Source organism: Petaurus breviceps, unplaced genomic scaffold (genome assembly GCF_028583685.1).
Source record: "Petaurus breviceps papuanus isolate PSGF00001 unplaced genomic scaffold, PetGlider_PUasm1.0 90925, whole genome shotgun sequence".
Lineage (NCBI taxonomy): Eukaryota > Metazoa > Chordata > Mammalia > Diprotodontia > Petauridae > Petaurus > Petaurus breviceps.
Genome location: NW_027187380.1, coordinates 37,338,492 through 37,355,200, shown reverse-complemented (window position 1 = coordinate 37,355,200; position 16,709 = coordinate 37,338,492). Strand labels below are relative to the sequence as shown.

General features: G+C 36.4%; 1 protein-coding gene across 5 annotated transcripts in view; it reads right to left on the bottom strand.

Annotated features, from left to right (window-relative positions):
- The window catches only part of ARHGAP44 (Rho GTPase activating protein 44), a 190,100-nt gene that overhangs the window by 140,479 nt on the left and 32,912 nt on the right, over positions 1 to 16,709 (bottom strand). For all 5 annotated transcript variants that reach the window (XM_069076818.1, XM_069076822.1, XM_069076821.1 and 2 more), the window contains exons 2-5: positions 10,219 to 10,258; positions 6,330 to 6,434; positions 2,127 to 2,203; positions 305 to 416 (exon numbers count right to left, since the gene is read on the bottom strand). In XM_069076818.1, the coding sequence (XP_068932919.1) occupies positions 305 to 416; positions 2,127 to 2,203; positions 6,330 to 6,434; positions 10,219 to 10,258 (334 nt within the window). The remainder of the gene's footprint in view (positions 1 to 304; positions 417 to 2,126; positions 2,204 to 6,329; positions 6,435 to 10,218; positions 10,259 to 16,709) is intronic.

The following is a 16,709-nucleotide window of genomic DNA, read 5'->3' as shown; positions in this document are numbered from 1 at the left end:
TTTTTATATATCAGGTAAATATTTTCAAGAGTTATATTTATACAAATGAAATTATTACAGTAAGTACTAATTTTTTTCATGTTTCATTGCCTGAATGAAAACTATTTGTCATTGTTAAAAATAAAGTTTGGCATAGTAAATCATAGATGAAAAAATATTTATATTTTCCTCTAGTACTGGTATCAGGAGGCAAGCTATAAAGATGGAAGGGGAAGGGAGGATACTTCTGAAGCAGAGGGTATCAGATGCAAGCTTATTTCACTCCCACTTATATTATTGTATTCATTCACTCCCTATTTCTTACCTCTGCCAATACAAACAGTGGTTCAATCACATCCCTCTCTACTTGTAATTCAAAATGAATAAGTTCCTGGGCTAGTTTGTCCTCTGTTTCACCACATAGTTTCAGCATCTTCCTGCAAAAAAAAAATTAACAATAGAGTCAATAGAAAGGGAAGGCCCTCTAGAACACTAATCACCTAGTCTGCATAAATCTTCTTTGGAATGAATAACCAAAAAACTATTTGCTTTTTCTGGAGATCACACTTCCTAATTCACTCTTTCCCTTTCACTTCTAGAATCAAAGCAAATCAACCCTTTTGGGGATGAGGGAGAGTGAGTCCTACTATGTGACTGGAATTAAGGAGGTAGAGACAGATGTCCTCACAGCTTCTGAATACACATGCCCCACACTGCCATATTCCTCTTTGGATCTAAATACAAAAGAGGAGAGTTCTCTAGACATGTTCTCTTCCACCTCAAGTTATGGAATAAAAAAAATCCTTTTGTTGAGGCTAAGAAAATCAAGCAGATTAGGGCCAAAAGGTAAGATACATGATGGCCTGGTTCCAATACCTGTCAGTTGTATAACCATGAGCAACTTAAGCAATCTAAGCTTCAGTGTTCTTTTCTGTGTAGCGGGGATACCAATTCAATCACTTATACCTTTATGGGGTTCTGAGAAAAACATTCTGTAAATTTTAAAGTATTTTTTAGAAATGTGAATTAACGGCTCAGCGAATAAGAGCACCGGTTCCAGTGTTGGGACGACCTGGAGATCGAATCCCGGGCTCAGACACTCAGCACCACACCCAGAAATAACTGGCCGTGTAACCTTGAGCAAGTTACTTAACCCCGATTGCTTAAAAAAAAAAAAAAGAAATGTGAATTAACATTTTGAAATTGTAAATACACTTGAAAATGGTTCTCCAAATAGGATTTATTTTATTCTATTTTAGTAATTCCAGTGATTTCTAAGTGAAAGAATATATCTGCAAAGAAGATTTCAGATCTTCACTAAGTAACCTATGGAGGTGATACGTAATTAGTAGCCAAAAAGATTTAAAAATTTATGATTAATGCAAATCTCCCTTACTGCCTCAATATGTAATTGTAAATAAAGTACTACTTTTAGAGATACTTAGGTTTTGCTTCATTCAACTTAAAAAAAGTTCACACGATGCAAAGTTAAAAGGAATAGATGATTTTTAATATATGTAGACCTTAGAATTGAGGCTTATGTAATCTTTTAAAGTTCAACCATACCACAAATTCAAGTTCTTCTATATTAGAAACATACTTGAATGACTATCCCTTTTTGTACCTAAGATTTTTCTGTATATATTGAGTTGGTTAAATAGTATAATGAAATTCATTATATGGATTAGGATTAGTCAAATAATTTTTTCTCCCACCATCTCTCTCTCTTCCCCCCCCTCCCCCCCGTGAATTTAAGCTCTGTAAGAGCACAGGCTGGTTTTTTTGTTTGATTGTTTGTTTTGTCTTTATATTCCCCAGAACCTTAAAAATAATAGTCACTTAATATTGCTTGTTGAATTATATGGCCTACAAGATATAGCATATCCCACACCTATAGAATGGGTTCATTTGCCAGGTAATAGACAGCCTCTTCCATAGTCCAATCGTCAAATGAGCAACATTCATTTTAGTTACCTCCTTCCCTCACAAGTATCCTCAAGTTTTACTTCCAAGGGAGCTGCTCAAGGCCTTTTGCTATGCTATGGTTAAATTCAAGGCATGAGAAGTAGCATTGCTAGAACATGATTAATACAGTTTCACAACTTCTCTACTGATTTGGTATGGACTTGAGTAGAATGTCACCTTACCCAAGGAGAGTTTCATCCCCCAAGATGGTTGATCCTTCCATTAAACACTGAGCCAGTGCTGTCAAAGGTAACTTTTTCTGAAAAATAAACAAAAGTTTGGTGTGAGAAGTGTTCCTAAAGCTGTATTCGATAGAGCAAAACAGCAAGATCTCAAAAACCACCCAGAAGTTTCTATTATTGATGGAAAAACAACTTTACACTGAAATAAGAAGTTAAATGTGCAAAAGTCATCATGAAAAAGATACTTTACTGGGTCAGAAAATTAAAGCAGTAGTATCATCACTCTGCCCCCTTCCATCCAACTCAAAGTAAATCAATCACCCTGAAATATATATAAAGGTGAACATTATATTTCAGAGGAAAAAGCAGAGAAAAAGTGTGAGTGAAAAATATAAGAAACATAAAGGTAATGGGGATATACACAGGACAAAGGCACAATTCTGAAGAACAAATAAATAAATTAGCTCTCCTGTATGTTACATAAGTGCTATTAAATGCTCTTGTGAAAAAGAGGATTGATGAAAAAGCCCAGATTTGAGAAGGAATTGTTTTGTAACTCCAAATCTTCCATTATTCTAGGAAAATGTTTGTGGAGTAGGAAAAGCTATAAAAGAGGTTACCAACTACCATGGATATTCTCCATCAGTAGGCCAACTGTGATAACACAGCAAGCATATGTTGTCAAAAGGTAGCTATTTAGTGAAGTAGACAGAGAGAGGACCTGGTATCATAAAGGCCTTGATCTCAGATACACAGTAGTTGTGTGATGCTAGGCATCTCATGTAACCTCTTTTTGCCTCAATTTTCTCAATGGAAATTGGGGATGATAATAGCATTTACCTCAGTTGGTTGTTATGAGGGTCAAATAAGATAATATTTGTAAAGTACTTAACAGAGTACCTTAGCACATAATAGACACTTACTTGTTCCTTTCCCTTTCTTCACCTGAGCTCCTTCCTCTGAATTAGCCTTAGGAAATTAGTCCTCTTTTTATACTGTTTCTTCTATATATTTACTGACTAGACAATGGTCCACAAGTAATGATCACTTTTTTTCATACTCACAAGGATAAGGGTATAAGCTATACGTTGATAGGCAATTATTGGTCCTCTGAAATCATGAAATCATCATTCTTATAGTTTTCAAAGCTGTTTGTTTTATAGTGTCATTGCTATTGTATAAATTGTCTACCTGGATCTGCTCATTTGATTCTCCATCAGTTTATAAATTCTCGAAAATTTTTCAGTTTTAAAATATTGACATTATAATATAAATTGTTCTTATGATTTAGCTTAATTTACCCTGCATGAGTTCATATGTCCTTTTGTAATAATCTATTTCCTCATTTCTTGCAGCACAATAATATTCCACCATATTAATACACCACAGTTTATACAGTCATTCCTCAATTGATGTGCATCCCTTTAGGTTTCAACTTTCTGTTACCTCAACTTTTGTATATATAAAGGCTTTTCTTCTCTCTTTATTTCTGATGTTGAATCATTGAACACTGTCATAATGTTTGGTGGCAAGAACTTTCTTTTCCAGGCCTCAGCAGTGACAGCTACTGAAGAGGCAGGGGCTGTAGCATTTGGAGGGGCAGTTGACAGATAACACATACCTAAATGCTTCCCTTGCAGATGATGGCTGGCTGCAGCGCTAGTGGTTTGGGGAACACTGTTATTACAGGGTTACCTACCTACTGGTATCAGTTGGTCAGCAGTTGGGGTTGAAAGTGGTAGAGATGTTTGCTAGTGGCCCCTATTCTATGACAGATACTAACCCTGATGATAGCTATGGAGACCAAGCTAGAAACAGGAGTGGTAGTCTGGTATGCAGTAAAATTCCTGGAGTTCTTGGACCCTGGATTCAAGAGGAGGTAGCAGTTGAAGTGGTGCTGGTTTGACCTTCCTCCCGAGTCTCCTTTAAGACTTCTTATTGCAAATGAAAGATATGTCTCAAATTCAATGGGTATAAAATAAAAGCCCAACTTATTTTTGGAAAATAGGTCACTTTCTAATCATTTGTCAGTTCCCTCTTTTCTTTTTTTTTTTTTGGAGGGGGGAAGGCAGGGCAATTGGGATTAGGTGACTTGCCCAAGGTCACACGGCTAGTAAGTGTTAAGTGTCTGAGGTCAGTTTTGAACTCAGGTCCTCCAGGGCCAGTGCTCTATTCAATGTGCCATCTAGCTGCCCCCAGCTCCCTTTTTTATTATCTACTTATAAAGTTTTGTTTTCTTGGTTCTTTGTTTAAGAAGCAAACAGATTTAATGTTTTCTATTTCTCTTTTGAAAAAATAACCTTAAATGTTGTTATTCTTGCTTTCTCAATGGGGATAGGAGGTAGGAATGAGAAAAACAACACTTTCTTTTTTAAAAACAACTAAATTTAACTTAAAAATAAGTAGTGGTTGGACAGCTGAGCAGTCTGTGTTTTTTTCCTGTATTTTAGATATGCATTTAATTGTATTCATGGCAATAAGGAGACATTGAAGTTTAGTTGTTTAACTAGTTAATCTTTTGGTTGTTTTCTTGTTACTAATTCTTTTACCAAACCTAATATGCTAAAATATACAAATTTTCATCAGGTTAGAAAGGCTATAGGATTATTAAAATAATGTTGGTAAATTTTTTTCTTTCTGAAAATTTGTGAAAACTCTTCACAAAGGTTTTTTAAAAATCCTAAAACCAAAGAAGAAAAGTCCTTGATCAATTTATATCTATGTAGCTCATAAAAATCTCTTCTATCTCCTGATAACTTTTATTTTTAAAATTTTATTTTTCAGTTCCAAATTTTCTTCCTCCCTCCAGTCCCTCCCTGGTCAATCGAGAAGGCAAAAAATATGATACTTATTATACATGTAAAACATTTCCACATTTTCCATGTTGTGAAAAAAATCAAGAAAAATAAATTGAAAGATAATATGCTTCAACCTGAATTCAGAACTCATCAGTTTTCTCTCTGATGATGGATAGCATTTTTCATCATGAGTCCTTTGGAATTGTCATGGATTATTGTATTGATCACAGTAGATAAGTATTTTTCACTTGATTGACCTTTTATTCTCAGTTGACAAATTAAGTCAGGACATTTACTCACACTGTGGTGTGAGTGGACATACAGCAAAATACTAAAATACATGATACTTAATGGACCCAGCAGACTCAATCACTGAATAAACCACCCAGATTTTGATACGTACAAAAAAATTATCTCTTTCTCTCTCTCTCTCTCTCTCTCTCTCTCTCTCTCTCTCTCTCTCTCTCTCTCTCTCTCTCTTTCTCTCTCTCTCTCTCTCTATACACACACACATAGATATAGATAGGTAGATAGATAGATATAGATAGATAGATATATGAAAATGTGCTCGAGTGAGCTCTCAATCTACAAATACCACTTATCTTCCAGATAAATGTCTTCCCAAGGTAATAAATTAATAAGCATAAATGTAAGATTTACAAGGAAAATCTTGGGACAACTAGGTGGCATATTGGATAGAATGCCAGGCCTGGAGTCAGGAAGACTCAACTTTGTGAATTCAAATCTGGCCTCAGATACTTAGTAGGACCTTGGACAAGTCATTTAACCTGTTTTCCTCAATTTCCTCATCTATAAAATGAATTGGAGAAAGAAATGGCAGTATGCTTGCCAAGATAATGCCAAATGGGATCACGAAGAGTCAGACATGACTGAACAACAACTGAACAACAACAAAGGAATCTATTCACCACTAATTTAAATTGACTGTACCCTAGAATGATAACATTCAACTATTTCTCTCTGACATATCATACGTAAATGGAATCCTTAAACACAGGACTGAGACAACAATATGACATCAACAACAGCTACTAAAGGTATTACCTTGCAAATGATATAGATGTACTTCTTTAAACAGGTGACACTATTGTTGTTATTGCTATTTTTTTTAACTCTTCTCTCATTACCTTTGTTGAGGTAAAGAACCAAGTAGTTACTAGTAAGGGAAAGGGAAGGTAGAAATTTCACGTGAGACTAGGGTACATGAAGATATGGAAAGAATGATAATCCTACAAAAATAGAATAAACTTGGATTTTGTAAGAAACAAATTTACTTGGTTCTAAAAACATTAGAGCCTAATAATCTTCCTGAAATGAATCAGAAGCTTACTGACATATCCTTAGTAGCTAAAATCCAAGTTATTCTTGGAAATAGGTCACTCACTGATCGTTTGTCAGCTTCTACCCCTTGTTGTCCTTGGAGACATGCAGTCAGCTTCTTGTGAGTGCTATGTGATACTTGTTTCACCAGCTCCAAACGCTTCTCCACCTATAGGCAAAAAAAATTTTGTTAATGGATACCATCAGGTGGATGAAGTTGTTGAAGTTAAAGGTAAGAAGTCAAATTTTCCTAGCTAGGGATTTTCTTCGCTCTTATTTCTCCAGACTAAAGGATCTACTGAGTCAAATGGAGAAAGCACCTAAAACTTAAAAGAAAAACAAGAGGGAGTGATTCCAGCTTCAGGTTTTATCACCATTACAACTTACTTCCCAACTACTCCTCCTTTAAAATAAATGTTATTGGTGCCTTTTATTTTGATATCACAATCATTTCCTGATATAAAGTGTGCCTCCTACCTACACCTCCGAAACGGAATCCTCCCTTATAACAAAGAAAAAGTTACTTAAAAACACTGAATATAGTGACCATATCTGATCTCATATATAATATATTACTCTTCTGCCCCCCACCTTTTCGTGTGATTTATCCCTTATTCTAAAACTATTTCAAATATTTATTTTAAAATTGTTTTTAAATAAGAGGAAGAGTATAGAAAAAATAATGAACTGGGAGACAAATTGGAGATTGCCTACTACTTATTAGCTATGCTACAAGTTACTCTGACTTAGTTTATTAAACATTTATTAAATGCCAACAATGTGTAAGGTACTATATAGGTACCAAAAAATAAATAAATATCATCCTTGGCCTCACTGAGTTCACAGTCTATAAATAGCATATATAAATGGCTATAATACAAAATCAGAATATTTTAAGTATATAAAACATGCACGAAGTGTTATACAAGAAAGAAAAAATTATTATTGAGAGAATTGACCAAACAAATATTTGTCAAGAGTCTACTACATGTACTAGGTTCCAGAGATAAAAAGATAAAACTGAAACTACCTTGAAGGAATTCTCATCCTTTTTGGGCAGGGCTAACAGTTGGAGGCATCAAGAAAGGCTTCATGATGAATAGCACTTAAGTTGAGCTTTGAAATGTATTGAAGAAAGGTACAAAGGAGCCAGATTGTGATGATCTTTAAATGCCAAGCAAAAGACTTTATATCTGATCCTGGGGGTAATAGGAAACTCAATGGAGTTTTCTGAGAAGGGGTAGAATTGAGTGATATGATCATATCTACACTTGAGGAAAATCAATGTGGCAAAATTAGTGTCAACATAGTCACTATGAAGGCTATTTCTATAGTCCAGGAAAGAGGTGATAAGGGTCTCAATTCAGTGATAGTGGCTGTGTGAATGTAGAGAAGGTGACTTAAAAGAGAGATGTTGTAGAGGAAGTAACAGGTTTGGCAATGGAATATGAGGTAAGCAAAGAGCACAGTCAAGGATGACAATGAGATTATGAATCTAGGTGACTAGAATGATGCCACTGATATCAACTGCCATTGACAGAAATTTGGAAATGAAGAAGAAAGCAGAATTCAGGGTAGAAAATAATGCCAATGCCTTTCCTATGAGATTACCTACAATTTATCTTACATATATCTTGTTTGTATGTAGTTTGCAAGTTGTATTTCCCTCATCTCCTATCACAATTAGTCTGTGAGCTTCTTTTGTTTTCACTCTTGTATCCCCAGTGCTTAGCACAAGGCCAAGAACAGGGGTGAAGAACCTGTGACTTGGAGGCCACATGGGGCCCTATAGGTCCGCAAGTGCAGCACTCTAACTAAATCCAAACTTTACAGAACAAATCCTTTTATTTAGGAGTGAAATGCAAATTGTGAAGTTTGAATTCAAAGGGCCACACTTGAAGACCCAGAGGGCCACATGTGGCCTCAGGGTACCCCTGGCCTAGAACATAATAGGTGCTAATAAATGCTTGTTATCTTGACATAGATATAGATCCAGAAAACAAGATAGGGAAGAAGCAGATAGGAGGAGAACCAAGGGAGAACATAATCACAAAAACCCAAGAAGGAGAGAGTGCAGGAAAAGAAAGTTATCAATAGTGTCAAATGCTACACAGAAGTAAAAAAAAAAAAAGAGAAGGCTTGAGGAGATCGTTGGTAAATTTAGAGAGCAATTTCAGAGAAATGATGAAGTTGTAAGCCAGATTGCAAAGAACTTAGAAGAGAAAGAGGAGAGGAAGTAGGAGCACTTATTGGAGATGGTTTTCTCAAGGCATAGCTGAGAAGGGGAGGAAAGATAAAAGACATGGTGGCATGCATGGTAGGATCTAATGAAGGCTTTTTAAAAGATGAGGGAGACATGGGGATTTTTGCAACCAGTAGGGAAGGAGCCAGCAGTCACCAGTGAGAAGACTCGTTTGGCTGAGACATACGTCAGCTATTACCTAGCACATTGTGGCTCATTGTTCTAGCAAAAGTATCTGTTCAATACAGAAGTTATGTTCATCAAGGAATTTTTGTTGACATTTCTAAAAACAGAAAGATAACACTGAACTTTATGGTTTCAGAGTTGTGAGTTACTCAGAGCACATTGTTTTTTCTCACTCATATGCCCTTAGAAGATCTCTGTATTTTCATACTCTCCCACCCAAATGCACCCCTACTGGATGCTTGGTGGGAAATTGGGACTCAGGTTTATATGTGAATTTTGAAGTATTTATTAATCCTGTATTTGCTTTAATATTAGTATCTTTTTGCTTTTTTTTTGGGGGGGGGGAAGGCAGGGAAATTGGGTTAAGTAACTTGCCCAAGGTCACACAGCTAGTAAATGTTAAGTGTCTGAGGCCGGATTTGAACTCAGGTCCTCCCGACTCCAGGACCAGTGCTCTATTCACCGCACCACCTAGCCACCCCTTTAACATGAATATCTATGATGTTATTTCTTTTTACTTATTGCTAAGTAAATGGATATGTTTTAGATTTTAAAATCTCATCATGTGAGTGGTTGGTTTGTGATTAGAATTATATTAGTGGAGGACTATAAGCTAAAATTTTGAGTAGGGGGAGTGAATTCCTCCACAAGAGAGTAATATATAAAACCCTGAGAGAATCAAAATTGTAACTCCCAGTATGAGTCCTGGTTGATGTGAATGAGCCAGCCCAGAGACTATCTCTATATACTCTCTGTTAGGCATTACACTGTGGATGGAGACACTCCACACACTCAGTTAAGAAAAAACCTTTCTTAACAGTTAGAACTATCCAGAGAGGGAATGGAATACTTTGGAACATATTATAACTGTCTCTAACTAGAAGTCTTCAAGTATAGTCTGGATGACCACTTTAGGGAGATGCTGTAGGGTTGGTTTTTGTATAAGTATGGGTTGTCTTTTACAACCAACTTAACAACCAGCTCCAAGTTTGTGGTCTCTAAGGTCCTTTCAAACTTTAAGTCCTGTGACATTATAATTTCAAGTACAAAAATAACATGCTCAAGTCACTAAATCCCACAGATAGCTCATTTATAAAGGCCACAGATAATTCATTTATAAAATAAAGATAATAATACTCTATAGATCTGAAGGTAGAGTACTGACCCAGATTATCTTAAAGTCTTTTCTAGCTTTAAGATCTATGTAACCAAGCAATTCAGAAATAATGATAGGGGCAGATAGGTGGCACAGTGAATAGAGTACCAGCCCTGGAGTCAGGAGGAGCTGAGTTCAAATTAGGCCTCAGACACCTGACACACTTACTAGCTGTGTGACCTTGGGCATGTCACTTAACCTCAATTGCCTTGAGTTCCCTCCTCCAAACAAAAAATAAATAATGATAATAATGATTAACCTCATGCAATATTCCTAAGAGAAATATTTGAGGAGTTCAATGTTCAGATGTAAGGACAGAGCTGTTTGAATAATGTTAAATTAAGGTAGTTAACCAAAAAACTACCTTACCTGAAGAAGGTCTTCATTTAGAACTTCAGTCTTTTCTGCCCTAGAGAGAGAGAGAGAGAGAGAGAGAGAGAGAGAGAGAGAGAGAGAGAGAGAGAGAGAGAGAGAGAGAGGTATCAGTTGAGAAATCAAAACCATATCAACTACATTCATAGGTTAGGAATAAGGAAACAGCAGCTATGAGAAGAAATTTATGACTTCAAGAGAACAAAGCAGTACTCTAACTTCAAGACTATAGAACCCCTTCCAGCTGAACATTAAGCATTCAAAATTGTTGGACAGAGAATGCCCACATTGGAGAATCACGCTCAGAAGATGATTGCTAGGCATCTAAATACCCAAAGAGCATAAAGGCAAAGTGAAAACAAAGGAAGAAAATGCAGCTTATTCAATGTGTCAAAGACATGCTTCCACTAGTGTTGGAACTTTCTCCACAAAGACTGAAACTCATCTTTACAGTCTTTGAAGACTAGCTGAGGCTCAGAGAGGATAAGTGAATTGTCTACTGTCAAACTACTAGGAAACATGCAGAACAGAGTTTGCTCTAAAGATTTCTGACCCTAATTCATATAACTATCAAGTACAACATACCATGTTTCTTTCTGAAATCTAGTTTTATTCTTTTAAAATCCATTTCTTTTCTTCTTTATTTTTAATAGTACCTTATTTTTCCAGTTACATGTAAAGATGAATTTAACATTCATTTTTTATAAAATTTTGAGTTCCAAATTTTCTCTCTACTACTTTTCTAAGACAGTAAGCAATTTGATATAGGTTATATATGTTCAATCATGTAAAACACATTTACATATTAGTCATGTTGTGAAACAAGAAACAGAAAAAAATAAAGTGAAAATAATATGCTTTTTTTTTTTTATAAGCAATCGGGGTTAAGTAACTTGCTCAAGGTTACATGGCCAGTTATTTCTGGGTGTGGTGCTGAGTATCTGAAACCGGATTTGGTCCAGGTCATCCCGACACTGGAGCCAGTTCTCTTACTCACTGAGCCACCTGGCCGCCCCTAAGCAATTGGGGTTAAGTAACTTGCTCAAGGTTACACGGCCAGGTGTTTCTGGGTGGGTGCTAAGTGTCTGAGCCCGGGATTCGATCTCCAGGTCTTCTCAACACTGGAGCTGGTGCTCTTACTCGCTGTGCTACCTGGCCGCCCTGAAAATAATGTGCTTTGATCTGCATTCAGATTCTAATACGTTCTTTCTCTGGATGTGGATAGAATTTTGCACCATGGATCTTTTGCAATTGTCTTGGATCTCTGTATTGCTAAGCCAATCACAGTTGAACATCACATAAAGTTACTGTTACTATGTACAATGTTCTGCTCTTTTCATTTTGTATCTGTTCATGTAAGTTTTTCCAGGTTTTTCTGAAATCTGTCTGCTCATCATTTTTTATAGCACAATAGCATTCCATTCCATTCACATATTACAACTTGTTCTGCCATTCCCCAATTGATGGGCACCCTTTCAATTTCCGATTCTTTGGCACCAAAAAAAATGCTGCTATAAATATGCTTGCACATGTAGGTTCTTTTCCTTTTTTTATGATCTCTTTAAGATAAAGACCTAGTATTCACAGTTTGATGGCCATTTGGGTGTAGTTCCAAATTGCTCCCCAAAATAGTTGGATCAGTTCACAACTCCACCAACAGTCCATTAGGGTCCCAATTTTCCCATATCATCTCCAGCATTTATCATTTCACTTTTCTGTTGTTAGCCAATCTGATATGTGTGAGGTGGTACCTCAGAGTTGTTTTAATTTGCACTTCTCTAGTCAATAGTGATTTAGAGCCCTTTATAAGGACTATAGATACTTTTAATTTTTTTTATCTGAAAACTGCCTGTTCATATCCTCTGTCCATATATCAATTGGGGAATGAATTATATACTTATAAATTTGATTGAATTCTCTAGATTTTTTATCAAAGATACTTGCTATAAAAACTGTCTCCCAGATTTCTTTTTTATTGCAATATTATTTTTTTTATTTTGAGTTCCAAAATGTCTCCCTCCATCCAGTGCCTCCCCAACCCACTGAGAAAGCAAAATATTATACCAATTATACAAATGACATCATACAAAACAGATTTCCATATCAGCTACATTGCAAAAAAAGCAAGAAAAATAAAGAAAGTTTAAAAACTGCCTCTATCTGCACTCAGACTATCATCAGTTTTCTCCCTGGAGGATAGTATTTTTCATCATAAGTCTTTTGGAATTATCTTGGATCACTGTATTGATCAGATCACAGTTGATCATCCCTACAATATTGCTGTCACTGTGTATAGTGTTATTCTGGTTATGGTCACTTCATTTTGCATCAATTCATATAAATATTTGCAGATTTTTCTAAAACCATCCTCTTCATCATTTTTTAAACATAAGCATTTTAAGCATGTCAGTTTAAATTTATCAAGAGGAAAGATACATGTTATATATATATATATATATATATATATATATATATATATACACACACACATATATATATGTATGATTCATTTCTTTTCCATTACAGTTTTCCTTGTGTCATGGAGGACATATTGATTCTATTTTTTCAATTTATTTGTTTTTAGTTTTCAACATTCATGTCCATAAGTTTAAAATTTTCTCCATCTCCCACCCCAAGATGGCATACAATCTGATATAGGCTCTACACATACATTCCTTTTAAACACATTTTGACATTTGTCATGTTACATAGAAGAATTATAATGAATGGAAGAAACCGTGAGAAAGAAAGAAAAGGTAAAACAAAATAAAACAAAATAGAAAACAGTCTGCTTTGCTCTGCACTCCAACTCCAGAGTTCTTTGTCTAGATGTGGATGGCATTTTCCGTCATGAGTCCTTTTGAAATATTTTAAAAATGTTTAAAAATATATTATTATTATTATTATTATTATTTTACATGCAACTTGGAAATAAGATGTACAGGCACTGGGGTATGGAGATCCATGTGGCCCTACTGGAAAGTCGGAGGGCGAATGGGGGAGGAAATAGGAGAGAGCAGAGTGGGAGAGGGGGTATACAATAGGATCGCTGTTTTGGGATGTTAGGTAGGGGAAAGATGGGGAGAAAATTTGTAACTAAAAATGTTGTGGAAATGAATGATGTAAACTAAAAATAAACATAAAATTTAATTAGAAAAAAGATTAGAAGGAAAGTAGGAAAAAAAAGGATGCATTTGATATTTCTGCCTTTCTGTACTGGACTGTGACGTTTTTATGCCCTTGTACATGGTCAGTCTTTGTGTATATTCCATGTACTGCTGAGAAAAAGGTATATTCCTTTCTATCCCAATTCAATTTCCTCCAGAGGTCTACCATATCTAACTTTTCTAAAATTCTATTCACCAGGGTGGCTGCATGGCACAGTGAATAGAGCATCACCCCTGGAGTCAGGAGGATCTGAATTCAAATCCAGTCTCAAACACTTAACACAAAACTAGCCATGTGCCCTACCTTCCCCCCTCCAAAAAGCAATAAATAAATAAAATTCTACTTACCTCCTTAACTTCTTTCTTCTTTATTTTGAGGTTAGAGTTATCAAGTTCAGAGAGAGGGAGGTTGTCGTCCCCCACTAGCATAAGCTTTGCTGTCTATTTCTTAACTTCTCCTCTAATAATTTGAATGCTATACCACTTGGTGCATATATGCTTAGTAATGATACTACTTCATTGTCTATGGTGCCTTTTACCAGGATATAGTTTCCCTCTTTATCTATTTTGATTAGATCTACTTTTGCTTTTGCTTTATCTGAGATTAGGATTGCTATCTCTGCTTTTTTATTTCAGCTAAAGCATAATATATTCTTCTTTAGATTTTTATCTTTACCCTGTGTGTGCCCCCCTGTTTCAAATCTGTTTGTTGTAAATAATATATTGTAGGATTATGGTTTTAAATCCATTCCATTTTCCTCTTCCAATATTCCCATTCACAGTTATGATTACTATCCATGTTTTTTTCTCCATCCTATCTCCCCCCATTTATGCTTTTATTTCTCTCTTCTTCCTTACCCTCCTCAAAAGTTTTGCTTTTGACCCCCATCTTCCTTAATCTTCCCTCCCTTCTATCAGTCACCCTCCCTTTTCTTTCTCTTTTCCCTTAGTACTTCTTCCCTCCCTTCTAACCATGCCCTCCTTTTTCCTCCCTTCCCCTCCTACTGCCTGTAGGGCAAGTTAGATGTCTATACTTAAATGAGTATATTATTCCCTCCCTGAATCAAATCTGATGAGAGCAAGATTCAAATAATACTCATCTTCCTCTTTTCTTTCCCTCTACTATAATGCTTTTGTGCCTCTTCATGTGATGTAATTTACCCTCTTCTGCCTCCTCCTTTTCTCTTCTCCCATTAGAATCCCTTTGTACCCAATTAGTTTTTTTTAATCATCACATCAGTTAATTTATACCCACGATCTCTGTCTACATATATCTCTTTTTAATGTCATAATAAAGATACAATTCTCAATATTTACAATTATTGTCCTCCCATATAGGGATGTAAACAGTTTGCTCTTATTGAATAACATACTTTTTCCCCCTACTTACCTTTTTATGCCTCTCTTGAGTCTTGTATTTGAAGATTGAATTTTCCATTGGTCTCTGGCCTTTTCATCAGGAAGTTCTGAAAGTCCCTTATTTCATCAAATATCCATCTCCTTGGCTGTAGTTCAAGCTTCTTTGCCTTATGGAATATCATATTCCAATCCCTCCAGTTTTTAATGTGGAAACTACAAATTCCTGTGTGATTCTGACTGTAGTTCTGCAATATTTGAATTGTTTCTTCCTGGCTGTTTGAGGTATTTTCTCCTTGACTTGACAATTTTAGAATTTGGTTACAATATGCCTTGGAATTTTCAAATTGGGATTTCTTTCAGGAAGTGATCAGTGGATTCTTTCAATGACTATTTTACCCTCTATTTCTAGGACCATAGGGGAGTTTTCCTTGATGATTTTTTGGAAGGTACTGTCCAAGCTCTTTTCTTCATCATGACTTTCTGGTAAACCAGTAATTCTTAGATCATCTCTCCTGGACCTATTTTCCAGATCAGTTGTTTTTCCAATGAGATCATTGGAAAAACATTTACATTACATTTTCTTCTGCTTTTTCACTTTTTAGATTTTGTTAGCCTAATTTTTGATGCCCAATTCTAATTTTTTTTTTTGCTTTTTGGAGGGAGGAATGTAGGGCAATTGGGGTTAAGTGACTTGCCCAAGGTCACATGGCTAGTTTTTTTAAGTGTCTGAGGCCAAATTTGAACTCAGGTCCTCCTGATGCCAGGGCCAGTGCTCTATTTACTGTACTACCTAGCTGCCCCCCAATTCTAATTTTTAACAAATTGTTTTTCTTCAGTTAGCTTTTTTTTTTTACCTCCTTTTTCATTCAATTTTATTTTTTAAGGAGCTATTTTCTCCAATTAGGTTTTTTTTTTTTACCTCCTTATCCATTTGGCCAATTTTACTTTTTAAGTAGTTGTTTTCTTCAGTGAATTTTTTTCAACTGTAATTTTAAAAGAAGTGATCAATTTCTCTTCTACCTCTCCAATTTGACTTTTAAAATTCTTCTTTAGCTCTTCCAAGAATGCTTTTTGGGCTTAAGACCAGTTCATATTTCCTTTTGTGGTTATAGGTGTGTCAATGCTGCCCTATTCTGAATTCATATTTTGATCTTCCTTGCCCACAGTAAAAATCTATGGTCTTTGCTTTTTGCTCATTGGGATTGCCTTTTTCCTGGCTTTTAAAGTGGATCTCTGCTTCTCAGGCATAGAGTGCCCTGTCCCATGCTTTTTGTGCTGGGGGTTAGGGGTGTCGTTACTGTCTTTGTTTTCTGTGGCCTCTGGTTATGACAGCTGGAAGCTATATAATGCTGCAGTTCACATGGTGCTGAGCTGCAGCTGGCTGTTATGTGCTGAGGTGAGGTGGTATCTTTCTCTGCTTCCCCGGGGTTACACTGAAGCTTGCTGCGTGAGGTGTGGGGGAAGGGTGGTTTGACCACTGGAGGTCTCCTCTTCCCCTAGGTCTGTGCTAGAGCACAGGTAGGCTCAGCCCCTGGCGTATGCCCATCTGTGCTGGTGTCTGCCAATTCCCCTGACCGTGCAAAGGCATTCCTGGGGTTCTGGTATTTCAAACATTTAGTCTGTGGGCTGATAGCCCCAGGAGTAGGGGCTGCCGCTGCTGCAGGCCCTGTGCCTCTCTCTCACCCACTTCCTACAGACTTTAATCTTGTAATGAGAAAGGTCTGGGAATCACCACTGCCACCAGTGATTTAGGCCACTGTGGTCTGCTCCGACTTTGCTATGGCTGAGTCTGTACCAGTGCAGCCTGTGTGCTCTGCACTCCTCTCCTAGCCTGGTGCAACAGATCCTTCTGGTCAACCCCCCCCCCCCCCCCCCCCCCCTTCTCTTTGGCTGAAAACTCTTCCTATTTTTTCCTTTTTTGTATCTTTCAATCCTAAACACCCCACTCATTTTACCCCTTCC